This window comes from Siphateles boraxobius, unplaced genomic scaffold (assembly GCF_051911475.1).
Source record: "Siphateles boraxobius isolate OS27281-9 unplaced genomic scaffold, OSU_SipBor_1 41, whole genome shotgun sequence".
Taxonomy (NCBI): Eukaryota; Metazoa; Chordata; class Actinopteri; order Cypriniformes; family Leuciscidae; genus Siphateles; species Siphateles boraxobius.
Window position 1 is genome coordinate 2,493,463 of NW_027509042.1, and position 14,756 is coordinate 2,508,218.

The 14,756-nt window shown below is 36.2% G+C and overlaps 3 protein-coding genes across 3 annotated transcripts in view; 2 read left to right on the top strand and 1 right to left on the bottom strand.

The window, feature by feature from the left end:
- The first annotated feature begins 502 nt into the window (after positions 1-502).
- sys1 (SYS1 golgi trafficking protein) lies at positions 503-3,639 on the top strand. Its single transcript, XM_077197767.1, has 4 exons — positions 503-663; positions 1,144-1,384; positions 1,899-1,966; positions 2,058-3,639. Exons 2-4 carry the CDS (start codon positions 1,223-1,225, stop codon positions 2,296-2,298), a joined length of 471 nt encoding a protein of 156 aa, XP_077053882.1. The 5' UTR covers positions 503-663; positions 1,144-1,222; the 3' UTR covers positions 2,299-3,639.
- Positions 3,640-3,973: 334 nt separating this feature from the next.
- snrpc (small nuclear ribonucleoprotein polypeptide C) lies at positions 3,974-12,206 on the top strand. The gene is made up of 6 exons (XM_077197823.1): positions 3,974-4,082; positions 4,676-4,718; positions 4,807-4,915; positions 5,063-5,152; positions 11,341-11,445; positions 11,558-12,206. The coding sequence occupies exons 1-6, from the start codon at positions 4,075-4,077 to the stop codon at positions 11,680-11,682; spliced, it is 480 nt and encodes a 159-aa protein (XP_077053938.1). The 5' UTR covers positions 3,974-4,074; the 3' UTR covers positions 11,683-12,206.
- Positions 12,207-12,607: 401 nt separating this feature from the next.
- anks1ab (ankyrin repeat and sterile alpha motif domain containing 1Ab) overlaps positions 12,608-14,756 on the bottom strand; it is a 42,374-nt gene continuing 40,225 nt past the window's right edge. The window contains exon 15 of the mRNA XM_077197790.1: positions 12,608-13,878. Within this exon, the coding sequence (XP_077053905.1) occupies positions 13,840-13,878 (39 nt within the window). The 3' untranslated portion in view covers positions 12,608-13,839. The remainder of the gene's footprint in view (positions 13,879-14,756) is intronic.

Sequence of the window (14,756 nt, forward strand, 5' to 3'; positions counted from 1 at the left end):
ACCACAGACAAGTCCAGACTAAAATGCATGTTTGAGCTGTTTTAACTGACAGCAACTTGCACTGATATATTTTAAAATATATCGAAACATTACGACTTTAATCTTTTAATTAATTAATTTAAAAAATATATGTAGCCTATTTATTTTTGCAGTTCAGGGCTTCCATATAATTCAACTAATCCTGGCCGTCTGTGAAACCAGGACACACACTTCCAAATTGTCAAACCAAAATTCAAACTTTCATTTTCTAATTTGCAATAATATTGAATTAAGAAGCTTCGATTAAGTTCCACACAGTATGGAATTAAAAAAAACAAGTGAAGCTAGTCAAATAAGGTGAAAAATAATAATAATATTAAGAAATGACATTAACTGAACATCCATGTAACGTTAATCATTTCCCCCATTATTTTCCATGGAGGAGCAGGATTATCTGTTTTTCTTTTACTGTCTATGGTTTTGATGTGAAGTTTGATGATGTATCGAATCTGCGCCTCGGGACACACAGATAATGACGTCAAGTTCTGAACATCGGCTCAAAGTTTCGCATCCGGTTGAAATGACTATTATTAGCCTTAACATATAGCGTTCCCTATCCTTAATTTTAAACTGTCAGCCGCCCAACTGAGCTCAGGATCGTATTACGGATGTGTCTTATTCAGGGTTTGTGTTGTCATTCCATTATAATACTCACAGATTGACGTAAACAAAGTCGCTAGTTAGCGCTGGTTTAGCCAGCGAATGCTAATAAACACCCTGTTCACCTCGATATTTTACATATACATACATGCATACATGCTTGTTTATTGATAGAAAACGGCATCAAGTTTGACATTATAATAATTATATTTATGTAACTATAAAATACTGAAGATAACACATTGTTATTCTTGACTGTAGCTGCTAGAATGTTTGAATGCTAACTAATGCGTATGTTGCCTAATAAGGCTGTCCAGCGGTAGGTATTTATTGTCACTAAAAATTATTTCACTTTATCTGGGTTGTTTAATAAGCTTATCTACGTTTTCGTGGTTACTAAGAAAAAAATACCACGTTTTTGGACATTTACCATCGTATTCTGAGAAGTGTGGAGGTCTGACAAACAGCTTGAATTCTGCACTGTTATTGTTTTGGCATTGACAGGTTGAAACTCAAATCTTGGGGCTCCAGTTAACCCTCCAGCCGGTGTGGGGACCTGTGTTGTCCCCTCTTCTCCTGCGAGATGGGCAGTCATTTCCGCAGCTACATCTGGGATCCGATCCTCATCATCTCTCAGATTGTTCTCATGCAGTGCATCTACTACAGCTTCTTGGGTCTCTGGTTAGCTGGTGTTGATGGTTTGGTCCATACCAGTAGATCACTTGACCAGATATTCAGTTATGAGGTAAGAACCTGTCCAAATAAAGCTGTATACAACAAAACATGGCTTTCCTGAAGTAAATGTAATGTTACGTGGCACATATTGTTTACAAGCTGTTTTAATGACGTCTTTCCCAGGTTGAAACACTGATTTGAGCGATGACATGATAGATTTTAGTAAGCTGAACTGCTCCTTTAATCATACCATATGATGCTCATTCATGTTTTTTTAATGTTATAAGTTTAATGCTATAATGTTTGGTTCATGATTAGCACTACATCGATCTCTCACGCCACATAAACAAGCATCAAAATGGTATTGTTTGTATTTCAGGATAAAATTGACAGGATCTGGAATCTAAGACTGTGGTTCTTTCTAAAAAATCAGAAAGCTTATCATGATTTTTAGATGAGAACAGCGTAGACTAATAGATTGATCTTGGCATTTAAAAATCAATAGTGGTTCATCAAAATGAAGATCATTAAAAATCGATATTGTCCACCCAGCCCTACAAATAACTAGTTTACTTTCTTTCAAGGTTCTTGGGTTTTCAACAACACAAGGCCGCTTATCTATGATGGCATTTATTCTGAACTCTCTCACATGGTAAGTTAATTTTAATGTTTCTTATTCCATACAGTTATCTCACTTTTATCTGTCATTTTAGGTCATTCTTGGCTCTGTTTCTCTTTCTCAGTGCTCTTGGCCTGTGGTTCTTCATCCGACGGGGAAAGCAGTGTCTGGACTTCACCGTAACAGTGCATTTCTTCCACATGATCGGCTGCTGGATCTATAACGCCCACCTCCCAGCTGCCCTGTCATGGTGGTTGGTCAACGTGGCCTGCATGGCCCTCATGGCAGTCATTGGCGAGTACATGTGCATGCGGACAGAGCTCAGAGCCATCCCTGTCAACACGGCACCCAAATCGAACCTATGAGGACTGTTTAGAGACAGATGTGGCACTATCGGCTGGGCATGTTGACTAATGCCGCTGTGGTTTTCCAGGAGGACAAGGACTTGTTTTTTTAGTGATGTATTGGTCACGTCACTGTATTTAATCCAGATGACTTTGAGATGTGCCACATGATGTCAAATGGGTTTTCAAGATGCAACGTATGAGGATGATGACTTCCTGGGACTTCCCGCAGCATTTACATCATTCCAAAGGGACTATTGTAATTATATTTAGTAATTATTTAGGATTAACGGTTTTCATCATTCACAGATGGCTACGGAAAATATGAAAGTGATGATGTATTCTAACCGCACAGAAAAGCATCATGTCTTATATGCAAGTCTTTATCTAAATAAAATGATAAAAATGTAATTCTGAAATCTTGGATAATGGATCCTAAGCCTTTGGAAAGAAATGTGGTTTTCATGTTAAAGACACCATTTTACAGTTACCAATGGCAGAGTTTCATTGACCTCAAATGCAACTTTAAGTCAACATGAAATCAAAATGGACCCATCTACTTTCTTGATAGATGTTCCTGTTGTTATTGAGCATGTTGTTCCAAAGGACATAATTAAAAGTGGATGCCTGCTTTTTTCCCTTTTCTGTCATTTAATATCCTAGTTCAATTGGAAATGTCACATTAAGTAAAATGGGTCTCAGATGCTGTTTAATGTTTACATGTTTACTTCAATGTATTTTGAATTAAATTTTGACCCACATGTCTGTCAGCTACAATCATAATCCCTTTCAAAATTTGTTTGCAATGAGTAATCGTGTGATAAATGCTTTTGTTAAGTTAAAAGGCAAATCAGATCAACCACATTTTTTACATATACTGTTGCAATAAATCAGATACTTCAAATATCTATGTAAATGTAAGATCGGGTTTGTCAAAAGTGTGAGTCTTGGCTTTCAAAAAAAAAAAGCCAAGACTTTTTTTCTGTTAACCTTGCAACATCCTGTTTCTCAAACACTTTCAAGCCACATAATTCTGACAAAACAATACCATAGAAGTCTGTGAACTGTCGTGCTTCAGGCTCAGAATATATAAGAATTGTAAGAGTTGTTGCAACCTGTTAGACATTGTATTGTGTAACAGGCATTTTGTCGGTGTTTTTGCTTTTGGTGGAACTTTGTAGCTTTGAATTACTGAACAGTACAAAACATTAACGTTGAACAGCTTAAAGCTGCTCAAATAAACACATCATCGCAGCTGCATTGTTTATCAAACATGCTGTGGCAAAATACTCGTTGCTTTAAGATGTTATAGTTTTTTCAAATGTTTTGTTATAATAAAACAATATCCTGCAGTGAATCTTATGAAGCCTGGAAAGAACATGTCTGGGTGGGTCAAAGAAATGTTTGCCTTTTAGGGCCAAAGTCATGACTATAAACAATTAGTACACAAATACTACCATGATGTATAAATACTCTACAGCTTTGATAATATATTTTTTTGCATATGCCAATGATAATTCAGTGCATTTTTTCTCATCGTACAGGTAGTTTTTCATACTCTATAGGTATACAATTTCAATATACTTGGAGGGGAAAGAGTCTAAAATGTAAATCCAAACACAAATGTATTTATTTAGGGGTGACACTGGAGCTTTTGAAGTGGGCGATCCTCTCCCAAACTCGGGGTGGCGCCAGTGCGCGCGCGCACGCGTTCAGTCAAACCCAAACAAAGACGTAAAAGGATTGTCTCATTTTCTGCTTCCGGTGGTTTTCGCCCCGCGCTGCTCCACTGTGAAAATGCCGAAGTGAGTCTGTCTTTTATGTTCATTTCATACAAACATATACGATATATTATAAAAACAAACAACACGTCTTAGTCGCGAAAGGTTAATCAATGTGTCTGGTGTACATTTTGGCATTTTAGAAAACTACATTACAAACATAGCTGCGTTTCTCAGACGAGAGCTAGCTCCCGAAGCTAAGTCGGCTTTTAAATCGGTTCAAAATATTTGAACTAGTGTGCTAGTGTTCTTATGTTTATTCTCAGTTTAAATACTTTAAATAACGTTTTTCTGGAGTATAACGTTACAGTTTTTAACAAAAAATGTGCGAAAATAGAATTAACAAAAGAGTACCATTTAAATACCGTTCATTGAACGTGAATTTCAGTGCCATTATATTATACCATTTATACGGTGCTCCAAATTACTTTCAAGATTATGGTAATACTATATCTAACGAAATCATAGTACTTGTTACTTTTGTGGCAGTACTTTACTATGGTATGTATTAATGAGCTGAAATGATCATTAGTTTCATCCCTGTTCTCTAGTACCACTACTTTGTTTTTGTGTAATGTAAGTTTTTTTTTGAGACACCAGTTTTTTCTCTCTTTCAGGTTTTATTGTGATTATTGTGACACATACCTGACACACGATTCGGTAAGATTAGCACTCTTAATTTGACCTGTTTAAATGACATTCATTATAATATATGTGCAAAAGTTCTTTGTATATTTAATCTCTGCAGCCATCCGTCAGAAAGACACACTGCAGTGGACGTAAACATAAAGAAAATGTAAAAGATTATTATCAGAAATGGATGGAGGAGCAGGCTCAGAGTCTCATCGACAAGACAAGTGAGTAAATCATATTCTTATGCATGTTTATCAAGACATTACCACTGATCTATATATAATATCCATGCTTGATATAATTATCTTGATTCAGTTGATTAGGCACTAATTTTTTAGGCTCCAGTGTAAAGTTATTTTTGTGTGTTACAGCGGCCGCCTTCCAGCAGGGTAAAATTCCACCCACGCCGTTCCCAGGAGCCCCTCCACCTGGCGGCTCTCTGCTTCCTCATCCAAATATTAGTAAGTTTCAGAGCTCTGAAATGTTGGCTCTCTTTCGTGACAGTCACACAGCTTACCAACAGCCTTGTCAGTAGTTCTCAATGCTTATTTATCAAGAGTTTACAGGCAAAAAACCCCTGGGTCTCATTCATTAATAATTGTGTGGATTATTTCATATTTGTACGCACAGGAAAACTTCTCACAAAATCTCCTAATTCACAACATGTGCATGGATTTGTTCTTAACTGCATTCAAACATTAATGAATGTGGAGTATTTTAAATGAGCGGCTACGTGCATGTCACGAGGATGCGTGACATTGCATAAAACACGACCAAACAATCTCATTTAAGGGCTTTCCGCACATTTCCTTTAATCACTCTCGTCAAACATGCGTCGCTCTTACCAGATCATAAACACCATTTACACAGACCTCTCATTAGCCAGCTGCGTTGTAAGGGGATTTACAGTTAAGACCCAATTGACCAGTAATGATGAATGAAGACCAGGAGTCAGAGATGCAATCATCAAAAAATTAAGAAATAGTTTGCAGTTTCATCAGCTGAAGTCAGCTTCAACACTCAAGGAGTTTGTGGGCTGCTCTGCTCACAAATCCAATACAGCCGTAATTCTTCTCTAACAGAGATCAATATGTCATTACTTCAAATATATATATATATAAATATATATATATATATGATTCTCTTAATATGGTCATTTCACCACTCTTGGGAGCCGTATTCTGTAACAAAGACAATGAGAGAGACACACATACAGCTTCCTCAAGGTTGAAGACTTCAGAGCTCAGATGAAAAGTAAATGCTTTAATTGTGACCTGTTAACAGGGCCGGTTGTAACTTTGACTGCCATAGTCAGCAGGGAGAGTTAAAAATATAAACATAAGAACATGGAAAAACAGCATTTACAAGGCAGAAGACACATGAGGCTAAAAATTACTTTAATCTCATAAACCTAAAAAATGTATTGAAATAATTTTAAATATTGAAGGATATTGATTAATAATATGATCGAAACAGAGATGGAGCTCAGGAATCCACCCTTTCAGTGTATATCTGCATTATTCAGAGAAACATCACCGCTGGAGCTATAACGCACTTTCTTCTTTCAGACAGTATAGGATGAAATATATTTAAGATGAAATTAAATTGTATTTATTTTTATATATAAATTATATTATACAAATTATATAATTTGACATGAATCATGATTTGTTCATGAAAAAGTTAGTGCGCAGATATCACACATAAATTTGTGCATACGCATGCTTTGTGAATGAGACCCATTGTTTTTTAATGCACTGGTCAATTTTGAGATTTTGGTCTATTCTGCTTCCATAACATCTTTCAGATTAGTGGAAAAGAAACACCCAAAATAAACATTGAAGTGTTTATTTCATTACACTATATCTATTTGCGTCTGTAAATTTCAAAAACAAAAGATCTTTTTTAAAGGTGTTTTCTCAAAATGATTTTTCTTGGTACTATCTATATTCTGAAGATTTACAAAGGGGTTTGTTAATGTATCACTCGCCTGAAATATATTTAACTTTTTATTCCTAAAAACTGCTGACAGTATTTTCTTATTAATGGAGTGATAAAAAGATGCAAAATCCACTCTGTGAAACACTATGCCAACAAAATGAAACAAGAATTATGAACCTGGCTTAATCCAGTATTTGAATACCTGGAAATCTATCAAATTTTGTATAATTTAATTAGATAATGCCTCATTGGCACATTTAAAGATTTCAGAAATCTTGGAATGCTTAACAATTGGCAATTGTTAATGATCAATGTAAATATACTAGTGCTGGCGTTAAACGCGTTATTAACGGCGTTAACGCAAACACATTTTAACGGCGTCAATTTTTTTATCGCGAGATTAACGCTCTTTTTGGCCTAGCAAACAACACCACACCGGATAGCTAGACGGAAACAAAACAACAGGCACGCCGCACGTACTTGTTTGGGCTTGCGCGCCGGCCAAAGAGTAGTAGGCTAACGGTACGTTTTGAGTGGATGGCGCGAGCGCGAGACGCCGATCTAGAGACGTGCACTCTCAACGCAATAGAGTGCGGCGCGGGACTAGATTTGATGGCCGAGTGCGAGGGCGGGCTCGAGCGGTACTCACTCTGTGTGCGGATACGGGAGAATAAAACGATTCGCGGGACTCCCGCAAACTAGAAATATCTATGAATAAAACATAAAAACTAATACATTTTTATTCATATGTTGCAGAAAAGCAACAAGAACAACTAAAACAAAATAGAAACGATTTACAGGCCAGAGTTTCTTTTTATAACATGTTTGCAGCGTTGAGGGATGTAGCCAATCACAGACATATGAAGAAGCATCAGAAGCATTTAAAATAGACTCCCCTCACCGCTCAAAACAGACTTTTTGTTCAGTGCTGAATTCTGTAAGCTGGCAAATCCTCAAATTATAACAAACAAAGTGTATATATTATGAAAGATGCATTGTGCAGTCAGCTTTACTGATAATAACAGATGTGTGAGATTGCGATGAACTGATGTCATCTTTTTAGGAATTATTAAGGGAGCGCACTTTGCGCGCATTCAGTCATGCCAAACCATGCACTCAGTAGCCTGCTTGCTTTTATGTTATAACAGTGGTTTGTGTGTTAATGCTTTAATAACAAATAATTTATCAGGAGCATTTATGCTGATGTGTATGGTGGCGACACGTAGGCGAAAGTATTTGGAGGTAGCCTACAAAAAAAAGAGTGTATTTGCGGGCGGGAGCGGGACAAAAATGTTGCGGGCGGGAGAAAGTAACATAGAAAATAGTTGAGAACGTCAGTTATAACGACCCACGTATGAAAAAAATTGACGGGTTTAAATCGGGCTTGGGCTCATAATTACAGTTTATGTGTCGGGCCGGGCTCGGACACAATGCGCACGGGCTCGGGTCGGGCTTGATTTTTTTGGGCCCGATCTAAGCTCTACAATGGATGACTTCAGACAGAAGCACATGGATACCACAGCTAAGAACAAACTTACTGCTGATCCACTTTTCCATGTTGATAAGAGCATTAATCCTTCCAACCACTATAGATAGATTCTCAAATAGCTTACCTGATCTATCTCAGCTGCGCAGTGCACCCAAACAAACAGATGAACTAGAGGAAATGACTAGCAGTTTGAGCACCATGTTCTCTAGTACACTAGATATTGTTGCACCAATTAGATTAAAAAAGGTAAGAGAGAAAACTAAAGCACCATGGTACAACAGTGCTACGCATGCAATCAAGAGAGAAACTCGTAACTTAGAGCGTAAATGGAAACAAACTAATTTAGAGGTCTTTAGAATCGCGTGGAAAGACAGTATGTCACGTTATAAAAAGGCTCTAAAAGCAGCAAGGGCTGAGCATCTCCGCAAACTAATAGAAAATAACCAAAATAATCCAAGGTTTTTATTCAACACCGTGGCTAGACTAACAAATAAACAAACATCACCAGAGCAAAATATTCCATTACAATATAGTAGTAATGATTTTATGAATTACTTCAATGAGAAAATAGAAAGCATCCGAAACACAATTGTAAATATACAATCCTCTATGATGTCTTATGATTCAGCCTCAATTATGGCCCCTCTAGAACAACTACACCGCTTTACAACTATAGGACAGGAAGAGCTAAATAAACTTATCATTGCATCGAAACCAACAACATGTTTATTAGATCCAATACCCACTAAACTACTGAAAGAAGTGTTACCTGTAGTCGAAGAGCCTCTTCTTAATATTATTAACTCGTCTTTATTTTTAGGTCATGTTCCAAAAATATTCAAGCTGGCAGTAATAAAACCTCTCATTAAGAAACCGCAATTAGATCCAAATAACTTAGCAAATTACAGACCCATCTCAAATCTTCCATTTATGTCTAAAATACTAGAAAAAATTGTGTCCGCTCAATTGTGCTCTTTCTTACAAGAAAATGATATCTATGAAAAATTCCAGTCGGGATTCAGACCGCATCATAGCACAGAAACTGCGCTAGTTAAAATTACAAATGATTTACTTTTAGCTTCTGACCAAGGCTGTATCTCAATACTAGTTCTACTCGATCTAAGCGCTGCGTTCGACACTATCGATCATAAAATACTCCTGGATCGACTACAAAACTACACTGGTGTTCAGGGACAGGCATTAAGCTGGTTTAGATCTTACTTATCAGACCGTTACCATTTTGTCTGTCTAAATGGGGAAAAATCAAAGATAACGTCAGTAGAATATGGAGTGCCGCAAGGATCGGTGTTAGGCCCTCTGCTATTCTCAATATATATGCTGCCACTTGGTAATATTATAAGAAAACATGGAATTAATTTCCACTGTTATGCTGATGACACTCAATTATATATCTCATCACGACCAGATGAAAACACTAACTTATCTAAATTGACAGAGTGTCTAAATGATATAAAATGCTGGATGACGTGTAATTTCCTGCTATTAAATTCAGATAAAACGGAGGTACTACTTATTGGTCCAAAAAACTACCCACAAAATCCCTTACAATACAACTTTAATTTAGAAGGATGTCCTGTTACTTTGTCCACTACAGTAAAAGACCTGGGTGTTATACTAGACCGCAACTTGACTTTCGAAAATCATATTTCATATATTACAAGAACAGCCTTTTTCCACCTTAGAAACATTGCTAAGCTACGCAACATGCTATCTGTTTCTGATGCAGAAAAGTTAGTTCATACTTTCATGACCTCGAGACTAGATTACTGTAATGCTTTATTAGCTGGCTGTCCTACATCCTCAATTAACAAGCTACAGTTAGTGCAAAATGCAGCTGCTAGAGTTCTTACTAGATCAAGAAAATATGATCATATAACACCTATTTTATCATCTCTACACTGGTTACCTATTAAGTTACGTATCAATTACAAAGTATTCCTACTGACCTATAAAGCCCTAAATGGTTTAGCTCCTGTGTATTTAACAGACCTTCTATCGCCATACAATCCATCGCGCTCTTTAAGATCACTAAATTCGAGGCTTCTGGTCATTCCTAGGATATCTAAGTCCACTAAAGGAGGGAGGGCGTTCTCGCATTTAGCTCCTAAACTCTGGAATAGCCTTCCTGATATTGTACGAGCCTCAGACTCGCTGTCCCAGTTTAAAACTAGATTAAAGACGCATCTCTTTAACCAAGCATTCACTTAATGCTTAACCTTTGATACTGCTGAATCAGATCGAATGCATTAACATTATGAACATCAGCTATGCTAATTATTTCCCATCTGCCTTTCTGCTGTTATCTCGGGACGCTAGTCCGGAGGTAAATAGCGTTCGTCAGCTCCAGTTTGTATCCAGCCTCTCACGGAGACTTCAGATGCCCCAACGCCTGTGAAGAGACGACTCAAAGCCGGCGATATGTTATGCCATAAATTAATACTTGATTAACTAACTGTATTTTTCTATGTACATTTCCGAAATGCAATTTCTGTAAAGCTGCTTTGAGACAATGTGTATTGTGAAAAGCGCTATACAAATAAATTTGAATTGAATTGAATTGAATTGAATTAAAATTAGAAAAAATAATGAGACAAATAGAAATCAAGGGACATTTAGAATCGATAAAAATGTGCGATTAATCGCGAGTTAACTATGGCATTAATGCGATTAATCGCGATTAAATATTTTAATCGTTTGACAGCACTAAAATATACCCTATTCACCCATGGTGTCTTGCCTTAACATTTACAGTAAATTCTGAACAGGTTTATTCCACACTAAATTTAATACAAGTAGAATGCTCTTTTATGAAGTTATTTCACTTAGGACTTTAGTAAGATTATGCCTGAACTATGTTCATTTAAAAAAAAAAAAAGGTATAATATGACTTGTTTGTTTGCTTGGTTTTATTGTATTTATAAGATATTTGTATTTGTATAATTGAAATTTTGCCATGAAAAAAGCGTTAGATGCTAACATGGCGTTAAATAAAACTATCTATCCATCCACACTAAATTATATAAATATTGGCAACATATCAGTCACCGTACTCTCTAGCTATTTGTCATATTGGTCAAACAATAAATGAAGAATTTACTTTAATGAACTGATTATATTCCAAGTTTTTGACACAGCTGTATAAAAACACACGCGCGTTTCCTTTGATTATGTACCAAGAATAAGATGGTTTTTTTGCAGGTGGACCTCCGAGGCCTGGCATGTTACCAGCTCCACCAATGGGTGGTCCTCCTATGATGCCCATGATGGGTCCACCTCCTCATGGCATGATGCCTGGAGGACCAGGTAAGATCGGTGACCACCTACATCAAATGTAGATGTAGCTAAGTTCATGTCAAGGATGTCTCGTCAACAACAATCTGAATTTGATATCTAAATTCTTCTGGGTTTCTTACAGGTCCAGGTATGCGTCCACCAATGGGCGGACCTATGCAAATGATGCCCGGGCCACACATGATGCGACCTCCTGCTCGGCCAATGATGTTGTCCGTTAGACCTGGTATGGTGCGACCAGATCGATAAAACCACTGTGCCACGATTTCCCACCCAGTATCCATGGAAGACTCGGCCAAATATCTACACTGGTTTTACAGTCGATTGAAGATTTTTATTGCCCATTTGCGTTTTATAGTGACTAATGCCTGCCGTTCAGGAAGCATTGGTTCGCTCGAGTGACTCGGATTATGACAAATTCCTGTAAAATTTAATGAACCTTCCATTGGCTTTCATTTCATATTTATGACAGACCAGAGGGTTACAAAGTGGGTTTGTGTATGATGGGCATTTATTACGTTGATGGTTGTTTTGTTTTTATTTACTGTTGGTTGTTTTTAGCATTTTGTTTTTCATGTATTTTGAGAAAATAAAATGGAAAAACAACTTTTTTTGGCTTGTTTTGATTTGGTCTACTTGTACAGCATTTAAACAAACACAGAAAAATGTATCTTGATTACTCACAATAATGTAGTCAAATCAATAACCAAGCCAGCTGGTGCTGTAATTTATAGAATATGCTGAAATAAAATGCAATTCAAACAAGACAAAAACAGAGCAAAAAGTATTGAATTTATTACTTCAATGGCATTGAGATAGTATAATGATTGTTCTTTAAGTAAATGGAATGAACATACAGAATAGTATGAACATTCAAGACAAAAAGTACATTTAATCGACATCTTTTAATCGTAGTTACTTTACCTTCTACATAGGCCAACAGTGGTATTTTTTTCTTGTGTTGTCAAGTGCAAGCATTCAGCCCTGATCCTGGTATGTTTCTGACATCCTCATACTTTTCCCAACCAGGGAAAATAGAGGACACTAATGTAATTTGTGTTAAATAGTTTGTCAATATTTGCTCAAATTATGTGAAGTTCAAAAGAAATTCAAGTGAATTCAAAGAGGAAGCGAGGGAGAAGTGTTGCCTGAGGGATTTGCATTTTTTTTCCTCTTTCTTTTCCTCATTTTCTGTAGATTATTCCTACTATTTCACTGCAGCACATGTGCCCACAAAAACAACCTGCTAACTAAAAAATAAAACACTCGTCGTAATGCTTAGACAGCTAGGATTTGTGACAGATGGCCATAAAGTGACATTTAATTCAGCTCTTTGTTTTCATACGGCAAATCAATAGCCTAAATATGCTACATCTTTGCTATTTCACAGTAAGATCATTGCATCAACCATTGATTTGATAATTTAGCTGGATTCCTCATATACAGTTAAAAATATTTTTGCTGATTTACAATATTTCTTCTCAATTGTAACGTTTCCATCTCAGGTCTTTGTTTTAAATACCATAAATCTTCAACAAGGAGTTCAACAATGTACACAGAGTTCAAAAAGATCAAGAAACTCATTTTAAATGTTTTTTTTTTAGGTATATGATGCTCACGTCAATCACAAAGTCCATATGAAAATAAACCACAGTTTAAGAGGAAACATTGAACACTAAAATGTCACAATGTTCACACAGTGCTCAGGAAAGAGAATTCCAGTTTTCTAGAAATTCCACAAAGTTCTGTTAGCTATTTGAAAATATTTGAGTGAATCTCATGGAAAATTTTGAGAAATGCCTGGATCATCCCAAAATCAAATCAAAGCAAAAGAAACCTATTTTTAGGACCATAAATTTTTTTCAATGTCATGACAATTAAGCAAATTCATCCCCAACAACTTTTTACCAAATTATTGATATTACGATATAATATTATTAAAATAGACTACATTTGTAGAGTACAAATGTAAGTATACATTTTGGTTGTATCTGTTGCATTTAATTTATGCTGACTTTAATACAAAAATTATAACACATTACAGTCATGATGATTGCAGTGAATAGTCCTACAAATAGGCTTCATTTGCTATATGCGAAATATCTCTTTTGATTTTGGGGTGAAATATGACATTGCTTTATGAGATTCAATCAAACTAAATATCATGCTGATTCATATTTTAATATTTGATATGTCACCTCCATTTCCACATCACCAGCAAATCAGTTTATCAGTTGAATAATGTCCTTAGTTAAGTTCATTTTTTGCAGTAGGAGCAACTTTGGACAGTCCGTTCGGTACGGTAGTTAAGTGCTAATTTTGTATTTCTAGTTCTCTCTCGCATACTCACTCAATTTCTTCCTCATTTGGACTCACACATAAAGTTTCACCTGATTCCCCTTCAATTCACACCTTGGTGTCCGGAAACTTGAAAGGTGGAGTAAGCTACACAAGGAAAAATATATTGGAATTCAGAAATGGGAATGCTCTAAAAGCCCAGACAGGACTGCTGATTAAACTAGAAATATTGGTAACACTTCATTTTAAGGTGACGAAGTTACACGCTACTACATGTACTTACTATAGTAATAACAGTAAATTATGCATAATTATAACTAACCCTAAACCAAACCGTAACACTATAGCAAACATGTAGTTAATTAATACTTCTCAGTAGACTTCTTATTTTATTAAGTAGCCTACAATGTAACTATGTCACCTTAAAATAAAGTGCAGCCGAAATATTAAATGTGAGACAAAATTTCAGAAATATGTATCAAAAGTATCAAAAAGTACACAAAGCTCACGTTACAGGATGTGATGTCATGAGTGAAATTAATCTTGAGTTATAGCCTCTTTGGCAATTATCAGTTAGGAAATGGGACAAAACAATGTCAAACGATGGTTATTAATGCGTGAGGATGACAGCGATGTCTGGATGCTGAGGATGTGCAACACAGTCACAAAGAAATTACCACAACTTTAACAGATAACTCCATTAAACAGGAGATGAGAGACAAACACTGCAGTTCAAAGGTGAGTAACAGCCAGAATCAAACCGTCCTTTTCCACACATGAAGAATAAAAATAGCCGCGTACACACTGCAACGATTTGAGAGTGACAACCACATTTAAATTAGAAATAAATCCGCCAAATTATCATTCTGAATGCGTATGATATAACGTTACAGGAGTCACTCTGGAACAGGCAAATGCGACCTTTGTGAAACTGTCACCATATCAACAGCGTCTGGCTGGTTATTATTATTATTTTTATGTCCTGTATTTTAAAGTTTGGTGGGGAAAACTATGGTGAAGATTAA

What these genes read in the sequence shown, in the direction of transcription:
- snrpc (XM_077197823.1), top strand. An exon ending in CATACCTGACACACGATTCG is followed by an intron (nt 4,719 to 4,806) that starts GTAAGATTAGCA and finishes TAATCTCTGCAG; the next exon opens with CCATCCGTCAGAAAGACACA. An exon ending in GCTTCCTCATCCAAATATTA is followed by an intron (nt 5,153 to 11,340) that starts GTAAGTTTCAGA and finishes GTTTTTTTGCAG; the next exon opens with GTGGACCTCCGAGGCCTGGC.
- sys1 (XM_077197767.1), top strand. Translation starts at nt 1,223, where the DNA reads ATGGGCAGTCATTTCCGCAGCTACATCTGGGATCCGATCCTCATCATC. An exon ending in ACCAGATATTCAGTTATGAG is followed by an intron (nt 1,385 to 1,898) that starts GTAAGAACCTGT and finishes CTTTCTTTCAAG; the next exon opens with GTTCTTGGGTTTTCAACAAC. An exon ending in ATTCTGAACTCTCTCACATG is followed by an intron (nt 1,967 to 2,057) that starts GTAAGTTAATTT and finishes TCTCTTTCTCAG; the next exon opens with TGCTCTTGGCCTGTGGTTCT.